Source organism: Emys orbicularis, chromosome 5 (assembly GCF_028017835.1).
Source record: "Emys orbicularis isolate rEmyOrb1 chromosome 5, rEmyOrb1.hap1, whole genome shotgun sequence".
Lineage (NCBI taxonomy): Eukaryota > Metazoa > Chordata > Testudines > Emydidae > Emys > Emys orbicularis.
Window position 1 is genome coordinate 143128893 of NC_088687.1, and position 25937 is coordinate 143154829.

General features: G+C 51.8%; 1 protein-coding gene across 1 annotated transcript; it reads left to right on the forward strand.

Moving 5' to 3' along the window:
- Positions 1 to 1866: 1866 nt before the first annotated feature.
- Positions 1867 to 25078, forward strand: TEX261 (testis expressed 261). Its single transcript, XM_065404764.1, has 6 exons — positions 1867 to 1964; positions 7281 to 7360; positions 9378 to 9531; positions 21286 to 21353; positions 22410 to 22512; positions 23471 to 25078. Exons 1-6 carry the CDS (start codon positions 1895 to 1897, stop codon positions 23584 to 23586), a joined length of 591 nt encoding a protein of 196 aa, XP_065260836.1. The 5' UTR covers positions 1867 to 1894; the 3' UTR covers positions 23587 to 25078.
- The last annotated feature ends 859 nt before the right edge of the window (positions 25079 to 25937 follow it).

Genomic DNA, 25937 nt, shown 5'->3' on the forward strand with positions numbered 1-25937 from the left:
CCCATCACCAGGTTTTTAAGATTGGACAAACCCCTGTCAGGGATGGTCCAGGTTTACTTGGTCCTGCCTCAGCGCAGGGGGGAAGACTAGATTACCACTGGAGGTCCCTTCCAGCCCTCCATTTCTGGTTCTGTTATGTCAGTGCCTTCACCACAACAATATTCATCTTCTCTGGGAATGGCCGCTGGACCCGGGGAGTCAGAATGGGAAGAGGGGCCACTGAAAGCAGCAGCTGGAATTGAGGGTTGGGTGAGATGGCTGGAATTGGGCCGTTGGTGTCGGGATGGGAGTTGGGTGGTTGGATGGGGAGGCCGGTTGGCGGCTGTATGGTGGAGAGTGGCATTGGCGCTGGGAGCTGGGCAATTGCAGACTGAGGCGAGGTTTGAAGGAAGTGTGGTGGTGGCGGCAGGAGCCCCCCGAGGAGCGGAGAGCCAGGCAGGGCTTGAGCAGGCCAAGGGCTGGGACAGGACAGTGCCTGCGACCCGGGGAAGGAGGAGCCCAGCGAGCGAATAGCAGCCAGAGATGGCACCGGAATGGGGGACCGAGCTCCTGGCCCCTCTCCCGGGCAGACTGCCTGGAAACCCAACCCCTGGCCCAGTCCCAGAGCTGCACCGGACAGCGCCAGTGCCCTGGCCTGCAACGGGGAGCTCCCAAGGGTGGGGAACAAGCCTGGGTGCTCCCCAGAAAACCAGCCTGACAAGGGTCCCCAGCCCCACATCACTGACCAGGCAGGGGGTGGTAGGCTCATGCTGTGCAGGGCCTGCCCCAGTTTGGGGGTTAGAGTGTGAGGGGGCCCTGCCCGGGGGTATTGGGATGTTGGGGAGCCCGGCTGTGGGGGTATTGGGGAGCCCGGCCATGGGGGGGGATTGGGGTGTTGGGGGCCCTGCCTGGGGGGATCGGGGTGTTGGGGAGCCCGGCCGTGGGGGGGATCAGGGTGTTGGGGGGCCCCTGCCCGGGGCTATCGGGGTGTTGGGGAGCCCGGCCGGGGGGGGGGATCGGGGCGCGGGCCGGGCCCGGCCATCGGGGGGGGGATCAGGGTGTTGGGGGGCCCTGCCCGGGGGTATCGGGGTGTTGGGGAGCCCGGCTGTGGGGGTATTGGGGAGCCCGGCCATGGGGGGGGATTGGGGTGTTGGGGGCCCTGCCTGGGGGTATCGGGGTGTTGAGAAGCCCGGCTGTGGGGGTATTGGGGAGCCCGGCCATGGGGGGATTGGGGTGTTGGGGGCCCTGCCTGGGGGTATCGGGGTGTTGGGGAGCCCGGCTGTGGGGGTATTGGGGAGCCCGGCCATGGGGGGGGATTGGGGTGTTGGGGGCCCTGCCTGGGGGTATCGGGGTGTTGAGGAGCCCGGCTGTGGGGGTATTGGGGAGCCCGGCCATGGGGGGATTGGGGTGTTGGGGGCCCTGCCTGGGGGTATCGGGGTGTTGGGGAGCCCGGCCGTGGGGGTATTGGGGAGCCCGGCCATGGGGGCTGGATTGGGGTGTTGGGGGCCCTGCCTGGGGGTATCGGGGTGTTGGGGAGCCCGGCTGTGGGGGTATTGGGGAGCCCGGCCATGGGGGGGGATTGGGGTGTTGGGGGCCCTGCCTGGGGGTATCGGGGTGTTGAGGAGCCTGGCTGTGGGGGGAATCAGGGTGTTGGGGAGTCCGGCCGGAGGGGGATCGGGGAGGGGCCGGGCCCGGCCGTGGTGGGGAGGATCGGGGAGGGGCCGGGCCGGTCTCTCTCCTGCGCTGTCTCCCCCGGGCCTGCGGGGGCCGCTGTGGGCCGGGCCGGGCCGCTCCATCGCCGCGTTGGCCGCGCCGCCCCCTCCCCGCAGCGGCCGGACGCGGACAGGAAGCGGCGGCGGCGGCCTGGGCCCGGGAGCGGCGGAGCGAGGGGCCCGATCGCGGCCCGCCCGGCGCCATGTGGTTCATCTACGCGCTGAGCTGGGTCTCGCTGCTCATCCAGGTGGCCCTGGTCACCCTGGCCATCGGTGAGAGCCCGGCCCGGCCCCCGGCGCGACCCCCCCTCCGGGTCCCGTCCCCCCCCCGGCCATCGGTGAGAGCCCGGCCCGGCCCCCGGCGCGACCCCCCCTCCGGGTCCCGTCCCCCCCCCCGGCCATCGGTGAGAGCCCGGCCCGGCCCCCGGCGCGACCCCCCCTCCGGGTCCCGTCCCCCCCCCCGGCCATCGGTGAGAGCCCGGCCCGGCCCCCGGCGCGACCCCCCCTCCGGGTCCCGTCCCCCCCCCGGCCATCGGTGAGAGCCCGGCCCGGCCCCCGGCGCGACCCCCCCTCCGGGTCCCGTCCCCCCCCCGGCCATCGGTGAGAGCCCGGCCCGGCCCCCGGCGCGACCCCCCCCTCCGGGTCCCGTCCCCCCCCCGGCCATCGGTGAGAGCCCGGCCCGGCCCCCGGCGCGACCCCCCCTCCGGGTCCCGTCCCCCCCCCCGGCCATCGGTGAGAGCCCGGCCCGGCCCCCGGCGCGACCCCCCCTCCGGGTCCCGTCCCCCCCCCCGGCCATCGGTGAGAGCCCGGCCCGGCCCCCGGCGCGACCCCCCCTCCGGGTCCCGTCCCCCCCTCCCTCCCACCCTGGCCATCGGTGAGAGCCCGACCCGACCCGACCCCCCCTCCGGGTCCCGTCCCCCCCCCCGGCCATCGGTGAGAGCCCGGCCCGGCCCCCGGCGCGACCCCCCCTCCGGGTCCCGTCCCCCCTCCCTCCCACCCTGGCCATCGGTGAGAGCCCGGCCCGGCCCCCGGCGCGACCCCCCCTCCGGGTCCCCCCCCCCCCCGGCCATCGGTGAGAGCCCGGCCCGGCCCCCGGCGCGACCCCCCCCTCCGGGTCCCGTCCCCCCCCCGGTCATCGGTGAGAGCCCGGCCCGGCCCCCGGCGCGACCCCCCCTCCGGGTCCCGTCCCCCCCCCCGGCCATCGGTGAGAGCCCGGCCCGGCCCCCGGCGCGACCCCCCCCTCCGGGTCCCGTCCCCCCCCCCGGCCATCGGTGAGAGCCCGGCCCGGCCCCCGGCGCGACCCCCCCTCCGGGTCCCGTCCCCCCCCCCCGGCCATCGGTGAGAGCCCGGCCCGGCCCCCGGCGCGACCCCTCCTCCGGGTCCCGTCCCCCCTCCCTCCCACCCTGGCCATCGGTGAGAGCCCGACCCGACCCGACCCGACCCCCCCTCCGGGTCCCGTCCCCCCCCCGGCCATCGGTGAGAGCCCGGCCCGGCCCCCGGCGCGACCCCCCCTCCGGGTCCCGTCCCCCCTCCCTCCCACCCTGGCCATCGGTGAGAGCCCGGCCCGGCCCCCGGCGCGACCCCCCCTCCGGGTCCCCCCCCCCCCGGCCATCGGTGAGAGCCCGGCTGGGCCCCCGGCGCGACCCCCCCTCCGGGTCCCGTCCCCCCTCCCTCCCTCCCTACCTCCCACCCCGGCCCCCGGCGCGATCCCCCCTCCGGGTCCCGTCCCCCCTCCCTCCCACCCTGGCCATCGGTGAGAGCCCGGCCCGGCCCCCGGCCCGATCTCCTCCCGCCCCGTCCCCCCCCCTCCCACCCTGGCTATCGGTGAGAGCCCGGAACCGGCCCCGGCCTGGCCCCCCGTGGGACCGGCCCGTCCGCCCGGCCCGTCCGCCCCCTTCCCTGCCTGCTCCCACCCTGGCCATCAGTGAGAGACCGGCCCCGGCCCGCCACCCTCATCCCCCGCCCGTACCCCCCCCAGACCGGCCCTCCCGGACCCCGTCCCGACCTGCCAGTTCCTTGCCCCCCAGCCCGCCCCGCCTCAGCCCCCCCGGCACCTGCCCGTCCTCACCCCCCTGGACCGCCTGATCCCCCTGGGACCGGCCCGCCCCCATCTCCCTCCTGTTCCCTCCCCCCCCCCCCCGACCAGAGGACTTAACCGGAGGACTCCCTGTGCAGTGTGTGTGTGTGGGGCGCAGAGATGGGGGCAAGTCGGGGATGCGCGATGGGGGGGGGGGGTGTAGATGTCTCAGGCCCCGGGCTGCCTTTGTTCTGGGGGGTCTGGAAAGGCCCCCGATGCTGGGGTGGGGGTGGGGAACCAGGGTAGATGCAGCTGGGGGGAGGGGGAATAGGGTGCCCAGCCTGTCCCCTGCAGGTGGTCAGGGCAGTGGCTGACCTGGTTCCAGGTCACCTGCGCTGTGCCCTGCCTTTGGGGCGATTGCTCCTGTTCCCCGAGGGCAGCTCCCCCATCATGACCCCCTGTGCCTCTGGCCGCACCCCTCTGAGCAGCCCCTTAATACTGCGGTGCAGGGTAAACGCCCTCTCGCCCCCTGGGTGGTTCCCCATGCCAGCCGCGAGGCAGGTTGGCACAGTGCAATGGGACAGCTGTGCTACGCTTGCTGTACTGGTACTGCAGCCACTCCTGTGCACCTTCGCCCAGCTCAAATGAAACCCAAGGGGGCAACTCAGAGCGAATTCCAGGGAGCCATAGTGTTAGGACAGACGTTTCCCAAGGCCACCCCGAGACCGGAACAATTTCGCTTACCATGTCCAAGGGCCCGGGGATGCGCTTTCCTCCCAGCTGCAGCTTCGTCTGCAAACCATCTGGTTCAAAGGGGAGCTGAAAAATAGCGACAGGCCACAGGGTCGCTAAAGGAACCAGCAAAAATATGGGACGCAGAAGACTGGACAAAGTAACAGGAATTTTATTGATGGGACCAGCCCTGCCCTGGTCAGGGTGGAACTGGCTGCTACAACTGGCTGTTTCCATCTCTCATCTCTGTGATTATCTGATGTGTTGGCCCCATGTTTTGTTCCCCATAGATTGTAAGCTCTCTGGAGCAGGGACTTTTTCTGCTTATGTGTTTGTCCTGTGCCTGCCGTAAGTGGGCCCCATTCGGATTGTGGTCCGTGATTACGACCATACTAAATAATGACACTAATAGCTCTCTAGGACCTCTCATCTGAAAGAGTTTAGGGATCATGCCAGGGTGGATTTGATTTAAATCACTAGTCAGGAAGACTCGATTTAATCATGGTTTTCTACATAGAAGTGCATTCTTGGTGGTTGTTATAACCTTACCTGTTATAACCATATTCTTCACAACTCAGAGATAGATGTAGGTTTCATTTTTAGAAGGTACACACTATACATTTTTAAACACTGATTTATTTTGAAAACTTTTCAGATTAGTTTTACAGCTATATCAGAAAATGAATGATTGTTTGGTTATTTCATTTACCAAAGGTAATTGAAGCAGATAGTTCACCTCCCAGTGACTTCATAAATATCTCCAATTCAACAGGTTAATCATTAATATTTGGAGGATTTTCTTGCCATGTTTTATTAGGAGGAGAACATCACCAGACAGACATTTAAATTGATTTATTTAACTAAAACCACAATGTTAAGTATTCTGGATTTTTTTTCTTCAACAGCAAACATATAATATTTTAACAAAACAAGCATATGAATTTTTGAATTCAACATTCAAGTTTTTTAAAGTCAGGTTTGTTTTTGTTAAAATTGTTTTTAACTAAAATAGTTAAATATTTAAAAAAACAAAAATTAAATCGACTCTGTCAGCCACGTCAACATGAGAAGCTTAAAATATTGGCTTCTGCAGCTAACTCAGTCATCTTCACCTTCATTTTCCTGTTTGTTCCTAATCTGGAAAAGAAAACAAGCTTTCTGGCTTTTTCAGGTCCAAACGATTTCTCAATTTCTGGCAGAAGAAGCTACTGCTGTTAAAAGTGAGATTATCACTTCAACAGTCTCTGAATCCAAGTGCTTAAGTGACTTCCACCAGTTCACTAGTGTGACTTTCTTTAAAACATCATCAGCAAACATATTTCTTGAATTGGTTCTTATTCCCAAACTGGGTCTCTTTTACGGCCTGCTGCCATTATAGGTTTTCCCTTCTAGTGAGAGAATGGTATGGTAAATCTCAAATCAATGAAGGCTACGCTCAGAAAGAGCTCAAAACTTCTGGAATATGCTGCTCAAACAGTTTCACTTTTGTTTCTACTGCCTGTCCCTCCCTTCTCACATTTATCTCCAGACTTCTTCTCCTTGTCCAGATCTATTCCACCCCCAATAATCTTCTATTCATTGAACTTTTTGAAACTTTGAACTTTTAGAGAGAGGTAAGGGATTGACTTTGTGTACACAAATTTGAAGAGCGACAATAGAGGTCTGTTATTTCCCACCTCTATATTTATTTATTTAAAACATTTTTGCTGTTAACAAGCATGTTATCTCTGGAGACACAAATCCACAGTTTGAGAACTGCAAAACTAAGCATCTCTGATGGTATTTTCTAGACTGAGCACTGAGTCCCATTGGGTTGATAGAAAGATTAACCTAAATAATCTATACAGAAGCCCCTGAAACCCCATAAGATTGGGTCCCTAATCCATGAACCATTGGAACTCATTTACAAAACTTTTCTTAAACATTACATGAATATATGGTCTCATACTATAGAATTAGAATTTATAATCCCTATTCCATGATGAGATCTCTTTGAGCTATAATGTATCTTAATTAAAACTATCTTTAGATAGGTTTTTTCTTCAAAAAGCATTTTATCAAAAAAATTCAATTTAAATCAAAAAAATCTTTTTTTTTATTTATTTTTTAAAAAAATCATTGATTATTATCCACCCTGGATCATGCCTCCCCCATCATTGAAATGCATCCACCTCTGGAGTGGAAGGCAAGCAGCTGTTTAACAGTGCCCAATGACATCGCCCAACAGTTTAGATGGGGTCTGAAGAACCTCCATTTGAAACTGCAAGAACAGCTGTAACTATGATCATTGGTATTGATTGGCTGCAGATCGCAGGCACACCTAGTCTGTGCTTAAATCCTATTTGGGTTGCTCTGCTTGTAAATTGTTTCACCCATCTGGTGCGTCTCGCCTTTAGGTTGTAAGCTCTTAGGGCAGGGATTGTCAGTTGTTCTGAATCTGCACAGCACCCCACAACGGGCTGATCACTACCGACTTCCAGCCCATCCGGTCCAAGTCGCTTGATCTGCCCCGCAGTAATGTTGTAGCTGTTTTTCCTGGATACGCAGATCCAGCTTTTCAAATGAAGTCAACTGCCCAGCACCCGTGAAAACCAGGCCAATGTTACTCAAGTTGGGTGGCCAAAAATGGAGGCCCCTCTAATTAGCGCCTGGCTTTGAAAGTCCAGGCCACAATGTCTTGGAAACGGCTACAAGGCTTCCAGTGCTTTTGGAGTTTGTGAACGTGAATCTGTGGGGCCAAAATCCACTCGAAATGACCAGTCTCATTGGCGTGAGCACTTTCTGGCTGTGAGCTGCAGTGAGAGTCTGAGCCTGAAATAACCCCTTTGTTTCCCTTCTAGCCGCTGGCCTCTACTATCTGGCGGAGCTAATAGAAGAATACACCGTAGCTACTAGCAGAATAATCAAATACATGATCTGGGTAAGTCTCTGGCTGTTAGTGCTCATAACAGTCCTGCGGTGGCGGGGAGGTAGATTAGATTATCTTTGAAGGACCACTTAGACATGTACTAGCCCATGATCCTTTATAGCCCACGTCTCTTCTCAGTTAGCCTGTGAAGGCCAGGCAGTAAAATCAATGCAGAATGTTACAATTTTAGGGCTCAACAGCCCAGGTAAAACCACCAGCCCCATATAATCTGGCAAAGGGCAAAGCCGATGGCTCTCGGAAGCACCAGCCCACAAAACGAACTGTTCACAGTCAGTGCCTAGAATGGGGAAGCAAAGAGGCTCATGAATGTATAAAAATAAGGGGCTCTGGGTGGTCCGGGATCTGCCTGCCACAATACACAGGCTTGCAGAACAGCCAGCTGGGGACTGCAGCCAAACTCCTCTGCACAGCCCTGCCTTCCTCCCTCCTCCTGGGGCTGCTGAGGTGGTTGGGAGGGAGGGCCGTGCTCCCTGCTTTCCAGGCTGCCATGGGAGGGAACAGAAACTTGGGGACCCTCTGCATTAGGGCTAGCCGTGGGGAGAACACAGCAATGGCCTCCAGCTCCACTCCTCCTGGAGAGTTGGAGGGCATTAACACGCCCAACCCCCCTGCAAGACAGGTTTGAGCCCCAGATGGGGAAACTGAGGCACAGATGCCAAGTGACTCATCCAAGTGTCCCAAGGAGCTGGGATTAGAATTTGGTAGTTCCTGGCTCCCAGTCCCATGATTGTGCTGCTAGATTGGGATGGAAGGTAGGAGGGTGGGTTGCCAGGCGTGTACGTGGTTTAAATGGTTAAGCAACCCAGGTGCTGAGCCTGTTTCAGACATCTCAGCAAAGGCTGAAGGAACTGGGTGCGTTTAGTTTGGAAAAGAGGAGATTGTGGGGGGGACATGATAGCAGTCTTCAATTACTTGAAAGGCTGCCATAAAAAAGATGGAGAATAGTTGTTCTCTCTTGCCACAGATGGCAGGATGAGATGGGTTCAAACTCCAGCACAGCAGACTGTGATTAAATCTCAGGACAAACTTCCTCACTATAAGAACAGTAGGACAATGAAACAGATGCCTAGGGGGGTTGTGGAAGCTCCGTCACTGGAGGTTTTCAAAAGGAGGCTGGAGCCGTCTGTCTGGGATGGGTCAGACACAACAAATCCTGCATCTTGCCGGGGGTTAGACTAGATGACCCTTGCGGTCCCTTCTCACCCTGTGGTTCTATGATTCTATGAAAAATCACACCTCTTATGCAGCCCTTTTCACCGTAGATCTCAAAGCACTTTACAAAGGAGGTGAGTCATTAGCCCCATTTTACAGAGTCACAGAGAGGGCAAAGGACTTGCCTAAAATCACCTGTGGGCCAGCGGCAGAGTCAGAACTAGAACTCAGGTCTCCTGAGGTCCCAGTCCGGTGCTCTAGCCATTAGCCCATGCTGCTCCGCAGATACTGCCTTACAGATGAGTGGTGGAGGGCTCCTGCTTCCAGGGAAGGTGCTTCCGAGGCACGGTGCCCCTAGAGAAACTCCCTTTGCTTGGCTGATCCCGTAGGGCAGGACCGAAAGGGACATCTGAGTCCAGGCATCCTGACCTCTTAAATGGAGGAGCGGAGACTGCATGTCTGAGGGGAAAGGGACGATTTAGAGAGCCGCTCCAAAAGGCCTTCAAGGTGGGGATCAGCGAGGGGGGTAACATCAGCAAGTCCCCTCCCCACTGATACTTGCAGCAGCTGAAACTTAGTGTGATCTGAAGATGCCACGAGACGTCCTGGAGACATTCATAGTCCCATAGAGTTTAAGGCCAGAACGGACCATTAGCTCTGGCCGGATCTGTATGTAATAGGCCATCAAATGTCACCCAGATATCCACAGGCATGTTGTAGAGCAATCACAGGTCACACAGCTGCCTCTGGGCCTGACCTTGGATGAACTGAGCACTTGCAACTCCTCTGCTTGCCAGGGGGCATACGTGAGAGAGAGGCTGGATTAACTGGGGGCTGGGGCGTTTCTCTGTTTCAGTTCTCTACAGCGGTGCTTGTAGGCCTGTACCTTTTTGAACGCTTTCCTGGCTTCATGGTGGGCGTGGGCCTCTTCACCAACCTGGTCTATTTCGGCCTGCTGCAGACGTTCCCTTTCATCATGCTGACATCGCCAAACTTTATACTGTCGTGCGGTGAGTGGCTGCCTTTGGGGAGCAGGGGGATTGTGTGCCGCTGGGGTTTGCTGGGGAGGGGACAGGCATTTGAGAGGGTGGCGGGAGACCACCTCAAGAGCTTCTGCTATCTCCACCACAGGTTCAGCTGTGTCTCTGGGCCAGCTAGTACCAGACATTTGAGTCTTTTGCAACACATCCTGCGGCATTAGCAAGTGCTGTGCTAATCAAGTATGTTGAACTTAGTTCAGCACCTTGCATCTGGGGATTATAAAGCACAGGCAGAGGTGGATAGCCAGTGGCAAAGCCGGGAACAGAACACAGATGTACTGGCTTTCAGTCCTGTGTCTTACCCTCAAGTCCTGTCGCTTACACTCAATGTGCAGCAACAGTCAAAAAAGCGAATAGAATGCTGGGCATCATTAAGAAAGGGATAGATAAGACGACAGAAAATATCATATTGCCTCTATATAAATCCATGGTACGCCCACATCTGGAATAGTGAGTGCAGATCTGTTTGCCCCATCTCAAAAAAGATATACTGGAATTGGAAAAGGTCAGAAAAGGACATCAAAAATGATTAGTGGTATGGAACGGCTGCCGTATGAGGAGAGATTAATAAGACTGGGACTTTTCAGCTTGGAAAAGGGACAACTAAGGGAGGGATATGACTGAGGTCTATAAATTCATGACTTATATGGAGAAAGTAAATGGGAAGTGTTATTTACTCCTTCTCATAACACAAGAACTAGGGGTCACCAAATGAAAATAATAGGCAGCAGGTTTAAAACACATAAAAGGAAGTATTTTTTCACACAGCACACAGTCAACCTGTGGAACTCTTTGCCAGAGGATGTGAAGGCCAAGACTATAACAGGGTTCAAAAAAGAACTAGATAAATTCATGGAGGATAGGTCCATCGATGGCTATTAGCCAGGATGAGCAGGAATGGTGTCCCTAACCTCTGTTTGCCAGAAGCTGGGAATGGGCGACAGGGGGTGGATCACTTGATGATTCCCTGTTCTCTTCATTCCCTCTGGGGCAGCTGGCACTGGCCACTGTTGGCAGACAGGATACTGGGCTAGATGGACCTTTGGTCTGACCCAGTCTGGCCGTTCTTATGTTCAAGTCTGTTCTTCCTTCCTGGAGTAACTTGTCCAGAGTTACACAGCAATGACAGGTGGAACCAGAACTGAGGGTCTGCTCTACCCACCAGACCATGCTATCAGCCTATAAGTACTGCACTTGTAGGAGATGCTGCTCTATACTTAAGGATCAGAATTCCTGGTGCTCATCAGGTGCTCTGTGGGAGGTATATTTGGTAAAAGGCAAATATATTTTTAAAAGCAAACTGGAAACGTTTTGGGAAAGAATGTGTACTAGGATCGTGCATGTGCTCTTATAGCAGTGCCAGGAGAGACTATAACCCCATCACTCCAGAATTTTTCCTACTAGATGTAAAATACACCCCATGTGGTTGTTAGGGGCCGACGGTGAAAAGGAAAGGAGCATGGCGAAATCGCTTAGGCCTGGGATCAGGATTTTATGTGGGAATTTAAAAGAAATCATTTGAGAGAATCGCACAGGAAAAGAAAAGCCTTGTTGAATTTAAATCAGTGGGTGTTAATGTTTGGATTTCAACATTCCTTGTGCTGTGGGCTACCCCATCTTTACAGCCTCCTGGATTCTGTTCCCAGCCGTGCTACAGACTTCCTGAGTGATCTTGGGCAAGTCCTTTGCCATCTGTTCCTCAGGCTCCCCAGCTGGGCATTGTCAAGGCTGCTTCCCCACTTTGAACTTTAGGGTACAAATGTGGGGGCCTGCATGAAGACTTCTAAGCTTAACTACCAGCTTAGATCTGGTCCGCTGCCACCATTCCCAAAGCTAATTCCCTTCCCTGGGAAGCCTTGAGAAACCTTTCACCAATTCCCTGGTGAATACAGATCCAAACCCCTTGGATCTTAAGACAAGGAGAAATTAACCATCCCCCTCCTTTCTCCCACCAACTCCCGGTGAATACAGATCCAAACCCCTTGGATCTTAAAACAAGGAGAAATTGACCATCCCCCTCCTTTCTCCCACCAACTCCTGGTGAATACAGATCCAAACCCCTCGGATCTAAAACAAGGAAAAATCAATCAGGTTCTTAAAAAGAAGGCTTTTAATTAAAGAAAAAGGTAAAAATCATCTCTGTAAAATCAGTATGGAAAATAACTTTACAGGGTAATCAAACTTAAAGAGCTCAGAGGACCTCCCTCTAGCCTCAGGTTCAAAGTACAGCAAACAGAGATAAACACTCTAGTAAAAGGTACATTTACAAGTTGAGAAAACAAAGGAAAACTAATATGCCTTGCCTGGCTGTTTACTTACAAGTTTGAAATATGAGAGACTTGTTTAGAAAGATGTGGAGAACCTGGATTGATGTCTGGTCCCTCTCAGTCCCAAGAGCGAACAACAACCAAAACAAAGAGCACAAACAAAAGCCCCCCCCCCTTTCCCCCCAAGATTTGAAAGTATCTTGTCCCCTTATTGGTCCTTTGGGTCAGGTGTCAGCCAGGTTGCCCGAGCTTCTTAACCCTTTACAGGTAAAAGGATTTTGGAGTCTCTGGCCAGGAGGGATTTTATAGTACTGTACACAGGAGAGCTGTTACCCTTCCCTTTATAGTTATGACACGCCCCCCAAATCACAGATAGTGTTGGACGTCCGGTTCCACACTGGCTGTGATTTCTTCCTGGAGCTCTAGGAGAAAACAGAGTTAATAAGACACATGTACCTTTAGACATACTACTGATTATATAAAAACTAACAATATGTTCCATTCCAAGAACAATTTTTAACCAGTTAACTCTGGGAAACTTTCCCGGGAGAGTGCATCAGCCACTTTGTTAGAAGCTCCTGAAATGTGTTGTATTTCAAAATCAAAATCTTGGAGAGCTAAACTCCACCGAAGAAGTTTTTTGTTATTCCCCTTGGCGGTATGAAGCCACTGTAGCCAGCATGGTCTGTTTGTAGTTGGAAACGCCGTCCCCAAACATATGGGCGTAGCTTTTCCAGCGCGTACACAATGGCGTAGCATTCCTTTTCGCTGATTGACCAGTGGCTTTCCCTCTCAGACAGTTTCTTGCTGAGAAACACGACAGGATGGAATTCTTGATCCGGTCCTTCCTGCATTAAAACTGCTCCCACGCCTTGCTCGGACGCATCTGTTGTTACTAGGAACGGTTTGTCAAAGTCTGGGGCCCTTAGCACAGGGTCAGACATGAGTGTCGCCTTAAGCTGGTTAAAGGCCTTTTGACACTCATCAGTCCACTGAACTGCATTTGGCTGTTTCTTTCTGGTTAGGTCTGTCAGCGGGGCGGCAATTTGGCTGTAGTGTGGTACAAATCGCCTATAATATCCGGCCAAGCCTAAGAAGGATTGGACCTGTTTCTTTGACTTTGGAACCAGCCACTTTTGGATAGCATCCACTTTGGCCTGTAGGGGATTTATAGTTCCTTGACCCACCTGGTGCCCCAGGTACGTCACTCTGTTTTGGCCTATTTGACACTTTTTAGCCTTAACAGTTAGTCCTGCCTGCCGGATGCGCTCGAAGACTTTTTTCAGGTGCTCCAGGTGTTCTGTCCATGAATCAGAAAAAATGGCCACATCATCGAGGTAGGCAACTGCAGATTCTCCCAATCCCGCTAGGAGACCATCTACAAGTCTTTGGAAGGTGGCGGGTGCATTTCGCAACCCGAAAGGGAGTACATTGAATTCATACACCCCTGCCTGGGTGACGAAGGCGGACCTTTCCTTAGCGGGTTCATCTAGTGGTACTTGCCAGTACCCCTTGGTTAAGTCTAAAGTAGAGATGAATTGGGCATGTCCCAATTTCTCCAATAGCTCATCTGTGCGTGGCATTGGATAGTTGTCAGGATGAGTTACAGCATTTAGCTTACGGTAGTCCATGCAAAAGCGTATTTCCCCATCTGGTTTGGGAACTAGAACCACTGGAGATGCCCATGCACTGTTAGAGGGGCGGATTATACCCATCTGTAGCATGTCCTGGATCTCCCTTTGTATAGCAGTTGGGGCATGAGGTGACTCCCGGTAGGGTGTGGTTCTAATTGGGTGAGCATTACCTGTGTCAATGGAGTGGTATGCCCGTTCGGTCCGTCCTGGAGTGGCTGAGAAAATTGGTGCAAAGCTTGTGCACAGCTCCTTGATCTGCTGTCGCTGCAGACGTCCCAGGGTCATGGAGAGGTTCACCTCTTCCACGCCACCATTCCTTTTTCCTTCGTAGTAGACACCTTCAGGCCACTCCGCGTCATCTGTTTCCTGGGCTGTAAACTGGCAAACGTTTAATTCTCTGGAATAAAAGGGTTTAGGAGAATTAACATGGTATACCTTAGGCTTTATGTTGGAGGTGGGGGAGGCTATGAGATAGTTAACAGCTCCTAGGCGCTCCTGGACCGTGAATGGTCCTTTCCACGACGCTTCCATTTTATGGGCCTGGAGCGCCTTTAAGACCATGACTTGGTCTCCTACTTTGAAGGACCGTTCTCTGGAATGTTTATCACACCAGGCCTTTTGCTCTTCCTGAGCATCCTTTAGGTTTTCTTTAGCAAGGGCTAAAGAGTGTCGGAGGGTGCTTTGTAGGTTGCTTACAAAGTCTAGAATGTTAGTTCCTGGAGAAGGCGTAAACCCCTCCCATTGCTGCTTCACCAACTGTAATGGCCCCTTAACCTCGCGGCCATACACAAGTTCAAATGGTGAAAACCCTAAACTGGGATGTGGTACAGCCCTGTAGGCAAAAAGCAACTGCTGCAACACTAGGTCCCAATCGTTGGAGTGTTCATTTACAAATTTACGTATCATGGCCCCCAAAGTTCCATTAAACCTCTCCACCAGACCATTGGTTTGATGGTGGTAAGGGGTGGCAACCAAGTGATTCACCCCATGAGCTTCCCACAGGTTTTTTATGGTCCCTGCCAGGAAATTAGTTCCCGAATCTGTAAGGATGTCGGAGGGCCACCCTACCCTGGCAAAAATGTCTGCTAATGCCTGGCACACACTTTTAGCCCTGGTGTTGCTTAAGGGTACTGCTTCCGGCCATCGGGTAGCAAAATCCATGAAAGTCAGTACGTACTGCTTTCCTCTGGGTGTCTTCTTTGGGAAAGGACCCAGAATATCCACAGCTACTCGCTGAAATGGGACCTCAATTATGGGTAGTGGCTGGAGAGGGGCTTTAACCTGGTCTTGGGGCTTTCCCACTCGTTGGCACACCTCACAAGACCGGACATAATTAGCAACATCCTTGCCCATTCCCTCCCAGTGGAAGGACTTCCCCAACCGGTCTTTGGTTCTGTTCACCCCAGAATGGCCACTGGGATGATCATGGGCTAAGCTCAAGAGCTTTACCCGATACTTAGTGGGAACTACCAACTGTCTTTGAGGATGCCAGTCTTCCTGGTGCCCACCAGAAAGAGTCTCCTTGTATAAAAGTCCTTGTTCTACAACAAACCGGGATCGGTTAGACGAGCTGAGAGGCGGTGGGGTGCTCCGCGCCGCCACCCAAGCTTTCTGAAGGCTGTCATCTGCTTCCTGCTCGGCCTGGAACTGTTCCCTTGATGCTGGAGACATCAGTTCCTCCTTGGACTGTGGACTGGGGCTTGGTCCCTCTGGAAGCGATGCAGGTGCTGGGGCTGTTTCCATTGACTGTGAACCGCTGGTGCACTATGTGGTATCTCAGGCTCTGGCTGAGCCTCTTGGGTAGGGTTATCTGCTGCTTCCGCCAGTTCAGGCTCGCTGGTGCCCTCTGGCATTGGAGTTGTAGACGGGTTGGCAAGCGCTGGACTCAGTGCTGGCAGTGGTTCTGGTGCTGGTTGCGTTGCCCGTTCCGGTTCTGGGACTGGCTTTGGCTGGGTCTCTGGGATTGGATCCACTACGACTGTTGCAGTTGTTGGCAGGGGATCCGGTTCCACCACCTTTGTTTGGGTCTCTGGTAACACAGACGGGGCCCTGGTGGACGGCTCAGGAACAGGGATGGGGGTGAAAGCTTGCTTAGCCTGGCTGTGGGTGACTATTCCCACCCTCTTGGCTAGCTTCACATGGTTGGCCAAGTCTTCCCCCAGCAGCATGGGAATGGGATAATTGTCATAGACTGCAAAAGTCCACATTCCTGACCAGCCCTTGTACTGGACATGCAACTTGGCTGTAGGCAAGGTTACAGACTGTGACACGAAGGGTTGAATTGTCACTGGAGCCTCCGGGTTGATGAGTTTGGGGTCCACTAGGGATTGGTGGATAGTTGACACTTGTGCCCCAGTGTCTCTCCACGCGATAACCTTCTTTCCGCCCACTCTCAAGGTTTCCCTTCGCTCTGAGGGTATGAGAGAGGCATCTGGGTCTGGGGTTCTTTGGGGTGATTGGGGTGTAATGAACTGTAATCGGTTGGGGTTCTTGGGGCAGTGAGCCTTTATATGTCCCAGTTCATTACATTTAAAACATCGCCCTGCTAAGGTATCACCGGGGCGATGTTGGTTGATGGAGACTGGTGTGGTGGGGTGAGAAGGCGTCTGGGGTTTCCCTTGGGATGTGGGTGGGGCCTTGGGTTGTCCCCGGTGGTAAGGTTTTGTTTCGGCTTGCCCCTTCTGATATTCGCTCCAACTGCTACTAGCTTTTTTCTTTTCTGCCACCTCCACCCATTTGGCTCCAATCTCCCCCGCCTCGGTTACAGTTTTGGGCTTCCCATCTAGGATGTACCTTTCTATTTCCTCAGGAACACCCTCTAAAAACTGCTCCATTTTTACTAGGGAAACCAGATCTTCCAGAGATTTAACATTTGCTCCTGATACCCAGGCATCACAATTTTTGTCAATGTGGTAGGCATGCCGGGTAAATGACACGTCTGGTTTCCACCTTAGGGCTCTGAACTGCCGACGGGCATGCTCGGGTGTTAGCCCCATTCTGAGTCTGGCCTTGTTTTTAAAAAGTTCATAACTGTTCATGTGTTCCTTAGGCATTTCAGCCGCCACCTCTGCTAAGGGTCCACTGAGCTGCGGCCTCAGCTCTACCATGTACTGGTCTGGAGTGATGCTGTATCCAAGGCAGGCCCTTTCAAAATTTTCTAAGAAGGCCTCAGTATCATCGCCTGCCTTGTAGGTGGGGAATTTTCTGGGATGGGAAGTGGTAACTGGAGAGGAGTTGCTAGGATTGGCTGGTGTATCCGGCCTAGCCCTTGCTACTTCCAGTTCATGCTTCCTTTCTTCTTCTCTCTCCTCCATCTCTTTTTCTTTCAGCTCCATCTCTCTCTTGTGGGCCTCCTCTTTGGCTTTTTCTTCTTTTTCTCTCAGCTCCATCTCTCTCGTGGGCCCCCTCTTTGGCTTTCTCTTCTCTTTCTCTCAGCTCTATCTCTTTTTCTTTCAGCTCCATAGGTCTCTTGTGGGCCTCCTCTTTGGCTTTTTCTTCTTTTGTAGTCCTTTTCCTGTTTTCTTGTGCTGGGTCACACCCCTCTGCAGTTGACTGAAACTGGGATACACTCAGCTCAGGCTGCTGCTGAGTTAACAGAGGCTACATCTACACTACAGGGGGGGGGTCGATTTAAGATACGCAAATTCAGCTACGCGAATAGCGTAGCTGAATTCGACGTATCAGATCCGACTTACCCTGTTGTGAGGACGGCGGCAAAATCGACTGCCGCGGCTCCCAGTCGACGGCGCTTACTCCCACCTCCGCTGGTGGAGTAAGCGCGTCGATTCGGGGATCGATTGTCGCGTCCTGACGAGACGCGATAAGTCGATCCCCAAGAGATCGATTTCTACCCGCCGATTCAGGCGGGTAGTGTAGACCTAGCCAGAGACTTTCTAACTAGCTACTCCCGAGGATGTAAAAAGAAAAAAAACAATTCAGCTTGTAAATTCCTTTTACCAGTTTGCTCATTGGTTGAACCCTTCTCTTAACAAAGGCCCTTGTTAAAAAAAACTTAACACCTCTGCCTTCAGGCAAGGAGAGATAAGATATGCATCTACCTTCAGCTCTGCTTTCCAAGCAGCTAAAAGGAAAAAAAAATCTTATTGGCTTTTGGGTTTAAAATGATTTCCCACCGCTCTGCCACCATGTCAAGGCTGCTTCCCCACTTTGAACTTTAGGGTACAAATGTGGGGGCCTGCATGAAGACTTCTAAGCTTAACTACCAGCTTAGATCTGGTCCGCTGCCACCATTCCCAAAGCTAATTCCCTTCCCTGGGAAGCCTTGAGAAACCTTTCACCAATTCCCTGGTGAATACAGATCCAAACCCCTTGGATCTTAAGACAAGGAGAAATTAACCATCCCCCTCCTTTCTCCCACCAACTCCCGGTGAATACAGATCCAAACCCCTTGGATCTTAAAACAAGGAGAAATTGACCATCCCCCTCCTTTCTCCCACCAACTCCTGGTGAATACAGATCCAAACCCCTTGGATCTAAAACAAGGAGAAATCAATCAGGTTCTTAAAAAGAAGGCTTTTAATTAAAGAAAAAGGTAAAAATCATCTCTGTAAAATCAGTATGGAAAATAACTTTACAGGGTAATCAAACTTAAAGAGCTCAGAGGACCTCCCTCTAGCCTCAGGTTCAAAGTACAGCAAACAGAGATAAACACTCTAGTAAAAGGTACATTTACAAGTTGAGAAAACAAAGGAAAACTAATACGCCTTGCCTGGCTGTTTACTTACAAGTTTGAAATATGAGAGACTTGTTTAGAAAGATGTGGAGAACCTGGATTGATGTCTGGTCCCTCTCAGTCCCAAGAGCGAACAACAACCAAAACAAAGAGCACAAACAAAAGCCTTCCCCCCGCCCAAGATTTGAAAGTATCTTGTCCCCTTATTGGTCCTTTGGGTCAGGTGTCAGCCAGGTTGCCCGAGCTTCTTAACCCTTTACAGGTAAAAGGATTTGGAGTCTCTGGCCAGGAGGGATTTTATAGCACTGTACACAGGAGAGCTGTTACCCTTCCCTGTATAGTTATGACAGGCATGGTAACATTTCTTTGTCCCCCAGGGGGCTGGTTGTATGATTGTAAGTTGTATGATTAATTAACAACTGTCCTGCCAGCACAGGAGAAAGCAAAACTGACCAGTTAGTTTCCTGTCCAGTCTGAGTGAAGTACAAGGAAAGGGAAACAGTCACTGAGAAATGGTAAATTCAGATGGTTAAAATGATTGTAGTCTAATAATCTAAGCTGTTAGTAATGCAGGTAAAGGATTTTTAACTTGACCGAGTTCTTGAACTAAAAAGGAAGTTAAACAAATTCTCATTATTCTTATTTATTATTTGCATTAGTATAGCACCTAGGTGCGAACCGGCCTGGTGTGGGTCACAGCTGAGAATGCCAAATTCAGGACAGACTGATAATGATAGGGCAGACACATCCCAAACTAGTGGCTATTCTAACATTACATTCACCAAACCAGGAACAAAATGAGCTTCTATATCACCACACTGGTTATCAAGAAGCTAAAACACAGTCCCCTAAGCAATCCAGCCCTTATCCCCACCCAGACATCTGGTCTTTACGATGAGGTTACTGAGAACCAGATTCATTGTATGTAAAGTTCTTCCAATCTCAAAGGATCAGCCACTTCTCCAGGTCAATATCTGTCTCAGATCTTACCCCAAAATCACACTGATGCCAATCCTTTTGTAACTAAAAACTAAAGGTTTAATAACATAAAAAGAAAAGGAGAGAGTTGTTAAATGGTTAAAAGAGTCATATACATTACAATTGATTTCCAGAGTCTCTAACTAAGGGTCATAGGAGTGATGTTCAATTTGCTGGCTTGTAATAAATCTCTCTGGTTCACCCAAGCAGGTAGAGGGTCATTCGGTCCTTTGTTCCAAGCTTCCTTAGAAAAATCACAGTCCAGAGATGAGAAACAGGAAGGAAAACAGAGCAGTGACGGCACAGCTTGCAATTTCTAGCTCAGTTCATGTGAATGGAAAGTTCCTGGCCAATATGGAACACAGGCTCACATGGGCATGGAAAGTCGCTGTAAAAGATGGAGTCTTAGCTCACATGTCCTTACATGCTTTGCTGAATCAGAGGGGGAGCCATCGACTCCACACTGAGGCGTCCCCAGGAAGGGCTCTTTGAAGAGCTGATGCCTTTCCATGGCCGACCAACCAGCGATGGCTAGTCTGAATGTAAATTGGGCTGGGGGGTGTCACCCACGAACACAACACATGTCTGAGATACGAATACACCGCCAATATTCATAACGGCCGATGCAAAGATGATACGTGCATATAAACAGGATCATCGTACTTAGCAGATGGCAACCTTTCCATCGATACCTTACGTGACGTACTTTGTATCAGATTTATTGCAGTTGCGCAACGGTAGTGATACGGTAGTGATTGTAACAGTAGTGTGCCCCTGGTTATCATCCTTGCTACACAACATCACACTAGGAACCCCCAGTCGTAGACCAGGGTCCCATTGTGCCAGCTGCTGTACAAACACAACAAAAAGGCAGTCCATGTCCCAGACCACAACCTAGAAGAGACATTAGACAGACATGGGACCGCTCGGAAACAATGGAGCAGTACTGAGCTGTGATCTTCCAACACCAGCACCCTAGTTGGACACTCTATTTCATACACTGTGCTTCCTAGAAGCTATGCAAGTCTGAAGCTGCAGCTCTGATATTGCCTCATTGTACTTGTCTGCTATGCTGGGACAAGCTTCATCTAGGTAAGACACTGGACTAGCTGGACCATTGGTGTATCAGCAGCTAGGTAGATTTAAATGATGTCAGTAGCACTGAATTACTTAAACGACTCCTGGCGTGACCTCTTGGCGTTCCTGTGTATGTTCTAGAGAGCTCTGTGTATATGATTAAAAAAAACCCTTTAGTTCTAAATGATTTTTAGTGACACTTTGTGTCTAATGTGAGTCTCTCTGCTTCCTGAAAAGGAGAGCAGCTCTCCACTGGCATGTCATCCGGAGCTTGGCATTCCAGGTGTCCTACAAGCCCAACCACCTTGTGGTTTGATCCTCTCAGATTGCTGCGTGTGTGCAGGATAGGGTCGGCTCTGTTCTTGCATAGGAGCTCTCCAAGGGACTGTAGGAAGTGGTGTTGGTGCTCCAGAAGGTGGAGTCGCTACTCTTGAGTCAGTCCTGGAGCAGTGCCCAGGCGTGGCGCTAGGGGGCGCTGTGCTGGTGGCAGTGCTCTCTTTTGAACGAGACATAAAACCAAGTTCTGACCCCTCCTGGCTCTTAAAAAGCCGGTGACGCTTCTTGCAAGAGCTAGAGGTGTTAAACCCTCTTTCCTGGCCGCCTTCCAACGTGGCCTGCTATTCCGCCCCACTTAAAACTCCCCTTGTGCAGCAGCGGTAGTTGGACGTGACTGTCTTCAACTGTTGTGTGGCCTAGAGCCTTACGGATGCTAGTCTCCTCCTCCAGGAATTCCCCAACAGAGAAGCGTGCCCGTTGTCACACACACTAAGTGGCAAAGAACTCAGGTGTCCTAGCTCTCTGCTCTGCCCACTTGGACTGCACTCCCTTTGTCATCAGAGAGATTTGTGTTGTGACGAGAGGGGTTATCCTGGCGGTAGTAAGATATTGACTTTGTGTTGGATCCATTGCTGGGGGCAAAGTAACGGTATGATTGTATCTCGGATGGCTTTGATAGTACTGTTTTCCAGGGCCCTGCGGTCAGGGAAGGTGCCTCACTTCAATGAGCCTGCAAAATAAGCCGGGCGATGGGTATTGCTTTCAATCTGGCAATTCACTCTCTCCTTTCCTTTGGCAGTGCTGGTTATATTGAACCACTACTTAGCGTTCCAGTACTTTGCTGACGAGTATTACCCGTTCTCAGAGGTAAGAGACCATTTGGGAGAAGTATCTCTTTAAGCCTTTATAGACTTTTGAGCTGAGTGGAGTGCTGGTGGGAGGAGAGGAGAAGAGAAGGGAGGTCAGAGGTGACCTGCCAAGGAAAAATAGCTGTCCCCAATTTGGGGGCTTCCCCTCCTTTGTTGGCCCTATTAAAGATGCCCTGACAGTGTTTTCTCTCAGGACTTCTCCAAGTATTTTTTTCTGCTTGTTTTTTCCATATCAGGAATGTCGAGTCTTCACTTTTGGGTTCTTTGGGGGATGTTTTTTGCCAGAGGACTCTCTGGAGGATCCAGAAATGTGGATTTCGTGCTTCCTCAGCCTAAATAAAGGGGCGGGGGGGTTGAATCCTTCACAGAGCCTTTCTCCCAAGTGTTTTGAGTTGAATAGGGGTTAACAAAAGACAAACCGAAGAGTTTTAAACAGTCCATATAAAAATCCCTTCCCCTCTGGTGCAATCTGGTTTCACTATCTTGGCATCTCCTGCATGAAACCTCCCGGTTCACCAGACATCCTAGAGTATTCTGGGGTAGACAAGACCTGAATTTAACCTAATGGTTTCTACACAGCTAAATAAAGATGTGTGCGTGCTAGTTCTGGCCAGAGGGTTATTGTAGAGATCTAGTGGAGGACCAGGCTCCACCTCGGAGAGCTGTTACCTTCTAGTCTGGTCTTACTTCAGCTTTCTCCATATCTGCTTCCCATCCCCCCAGCTCCCGGGGCATGGCAGGTTGTCAAATGACACAGAAGCAGGGAAAGGTTCCTGTCTGAGCCCATGGGATGCAGCCTGTTTGGCACTCAGAGCATTTCTTCCCCCTTCCTTCCTACCCTATAAAATGTCTGAAACGCCATTTTTGCCATCCTTGGATTTGACTACCAAGACGCTGCTAGTTTGTGGGCTTCTGCCCCAGGAGATATGTCCACGTGGAAACCTAGCGGTTAGGTAACTGACGATTCCGGATTGTTAGCTGCAGCTGCTGCAGTGAGTCTGTTGTGATTTGATGGTAGCTTGGTCTCTCACTGCCTCTCATGTTTCACCTGCAGGTTCTTGCCTACTTCACGTTCTGCTTGTGGTTAATTCCCTTTGCGTTTTTTGTGTCCTTGTCGGCCGGAGAGAACGTCCTACCTTCTACGGTGCAGCCTGGAGGTGCGTGCGTTTGATGTTCTGGGAACCAGCTCAAGCAAATACTCAGCTGTTACCCTCCCCTCGACTCCAGAGGGTGTGACTTGTGGAGACCACACATCCCACGTGATCTGAAGGGCTAGATAGTGGGGCGGAAGGCATTTAAAACCGGGCAGGATATATACTTAGAATTCCTATTAAGGAGCGGTCTGGCAATGCCAGCAGTCCTGCTGGGGCCTTGTGGTCTTTGTGAACTAGGCCCCCATGTAAAAGATGAGGAAGGATTGCCCAGTGGTTAGGGCACTAGCCTAGGACTCGGGAGACTTGGGTTCAGTTGTATGTTCACAAACTTCCCGTGTGACCTTGTCCAGTCACTTAGCTTCTCTTGTGCCTGGATGCCCCAGCTGTAAAATGGGGCTATTTCGCTGCCTCACGGGGGCGTTGTGAGGATAAATACACTAAAGACTGTGGAGCGCTTTGAGATCTGCTGATGAAGAGTTCTGTAAGATTATTCCATTTTATGAAATGTAGCTGTATTAGATACCCCTGGGTAGCTAACAAATAGCTGCTGTTGCTTCCAGTTGGGCAAAACTTGAGCGTCCAGCAGAAGCGATCTAAGTGATCGATCTATCGGGGATCGATTTATCACGTCTAGTGTAGGCGCGATAAATTGATCCCCGATCGCTCTGCCGTCGACTCCTGTACTCCACCGCGGCGAGAGGCGGAAGTGGAGTCAACGGGGGAGCGATGGCCGTCGACCCCGCCCCGTGAGAACGCGAGGTAAGTCGACCTAAGATATGCTATTCTCCTAGCTGAAGTTGCGCATCGTAGGTCGATTCCCCCTCCCCCCCCCCAGTGTAGACCAGGCCTAAGACTTTAAAAGGGACTCTTCTTTTCCCAAGACCGAATGATTTTTCATAGAGCTCGTGGTGCAATATTTGGTGGATTTGATCTTATTGGCCCGTGCTCCCTGTCTCCACAGATGACGTGGTATCGAACTACTTCACCAAGGGGAAGAGGGGTAAGCGCTCCGGCATCCTCATCATCTTCTCCTTCATCAAAGAGGCCATCCTGCCCAGTCGACAAAAGATGTATTGACCCCCCCCGCGGCCGACATGAACTGTGACGAAGCCGAAGGGAAGACCCCAGCTGGGTGTGAACGTCAGCGCTGTCCCTGGGTCTCCAGTGAACCCCCCCCCCTCCACTTCTCTCCAAGGGATTTTGTTAGGAATGTATAATCTGTGCAAGGGCCAGAGGCAGCTGCCGTGTCAAACATGCGCGCTCGACGCCTCTGGTGGTGCAAATGCAGGAGATTGCCTTTTTATACCTCTCCGGTCATCCCCTGGGACTTGCTGACAAGGAGGTGATTCTGTTCAAATTGAGTTTAAGGAGGGCGGCAGCCTCCGCGAACCATGGATTGTGTTCAGAGACCATGATCTGGGGCATTGCCATCTGTTCTTATTTAAAGCCAAAAGCCTTTGTAGGGCGTAGTTTGTCCGAGGGCAGGAGGAACACACGCAGTGTCTAACTGGGGTTTGCATACAGCTGTGATTTCAAAAAATAACCAAACTCTTGAATTCCAAAACATTTCTGTCTGGAAACTTGCCACTGATGGAGAGAGCTGGTGACGCAACTCGCTTGCTCGTTACAACATGCGTATCCATGATCTGGATACAGAGGCCAAAACCACAGTGTGTCTGTGAGCCTGGCAAGCACTGATGCACTCTGCTCCTGTGGCTCTTAAAGGTGACTTGCCAGGGATAAAAATTGGACATGTGCCTCTTTTGCTGCTTTATGATGGTATTTAAAGATGGCCTAAAGGGGGTTTTTTATATAATTTTTTTTCTGTTTGTTTTAACCTAAGACATTTCAACTTTTGTCTTCCCTGGGTTTGCTAGAAGTCTTGTTGGAGGGCTCAGAAGTGGCTTGTAGGCTTCCTAAACTTTTAATTTAAGGATGTTGACTCTTCCACAAAAAGAGCTCTTCTCTTTGCTGGGTTAGCCAGTTGAGCTAAATTTGTGTTGACAAAACCAGAGAGCCCAGCGTTCAGAACTGTGAATAACAATCGCTTCCCTTCTCCGTCAGGTTTCCAATGCCATACAGTTCTCCAGCCACCCGTACAGTCTTCTGGGAGGGGGGAAAGAGTTTGACAAACCCTGAATGTTCAGTGAGAGCAAGGGGAAAAACTTGTAGGTGTTTATGTATAATAAAGAAGCAAAACCAGGGCCCAACCTCATTTTTGCCCCTTTGCTGGTCACCTTTAACTGTTGTGCCGGGAATAGAGATGTTTTCATTAAGGTGGTGCCACACTTGGAATTGGGAGTTCTGCCACCAGGCAGCATCTCCTCCTCATTTTGAAAGGGTTTCTGAAGATTCCGTGAGACATGAATCTCTTCTCTCGTGGGCCAGCTCTGGGTGAGGGCCACTGAGAGCTGTTGAAATCTATCCAGGGTATTGAGAAGAGCCTGGAAACCGCAGGCTTTGTCTGGGGGATCCTCTGACAATATCTGTCATTCTCATGCTTAATTTAATGGCAGCGTGATTTCTGTTCAAGTACCAATTCTCTCTTTTAATAAAGGTTCTAGCTGCAGTTTGCCTTATGATCAAAGGAGCTGAAATTTGCAGTCTCCCTCTCGGCACTTCACCACAATCATAGTTTGCTGGTTAAAGGGGAGGCTTTTCAAGCCCTGAAGCAGTCCAATGCTCCTGTTTTTAAGAGAGCTACAGGTGATGTCTGTATGATTTGTATAGCACCAAATATGATCTATACAGTACTTTGCTAACCCTGCATCAAAGAGCTAAACATGTAAGGCCCAGATTCTGTAACACTTAAAAGCATGGTGAAGAACTGGAGCGGGTGCCGGGAAGGGCCACACATCACTCGAGGGCTGGAGAGAATGCCTCAGGATAAGAGATTTAAGGAACACGTCTGTTGGGTGTATCAAAAAGATTGAGGTGACTTGATTACAGTTATTTATTACTGTAGGACCTAGGAGCTCTAGCCACAGACCAGGACCCCGCCGCGTATAAGTACCTTCATGGGGAGAAAATACTGGGTACTAACAGGCTCGTTAATCTAGCAGAGAAAGACAGAACAAGAACCAATGCCTGGAAGTTAGAGCCTGACAAATTCCAATGGGAAATAAGGTGCAAACTGGGGGAGGGAAAGTGATTAACTATAAACTCTCAAGGCAAGTGGGGGATTCTCCACCTCTTGATGTCTAAATCCAGCTTGGAGGGCTTTCTTCAAGATGCTTCAGCCAAGCACGAGTTATTAGGAGGTCAGATTAGGTGATCAAATGGTTCCTTCTGGCCTTAAAATCTATTATCTGTATCCAAGCAGGTGAACTCACATGGTGTGTAAAGGTCCATTGACTTCAGCTGGGCTCATGTGGGCACAGGGTCTATCCACATGGATCCACCTGCAAAACCTGGCCCTAAGCAGCTAA

What these genes read in the sequence shown, in the direction of transcription:
- TEX261 (XM_065404764.1), top strand. Translation starts at nt 1,895, where the DNA reads ATGTGGTTCATCTACGCGCTGAGCTGGGTCTCGCTGCTCATCCAGGTG. An exon ending in TAATCAAATACATGATCTGG is followed by an intron (nt 7,361 to 9,377) that starts GTAAGTCTCTGG and finishes TCTCTGTTTCAG; the next exon opens with TTCTCTACAGCGGTGCTTGT. An exon ending in AGTATTACCCGTTCTCAGAG is followed by an intron (nt 21,354 to 22,409) that starts GTAAGAGACCAT and finishes TTTCACCTGCAG; the next exon opens with GTTCTTGCCTACTTCACGTT.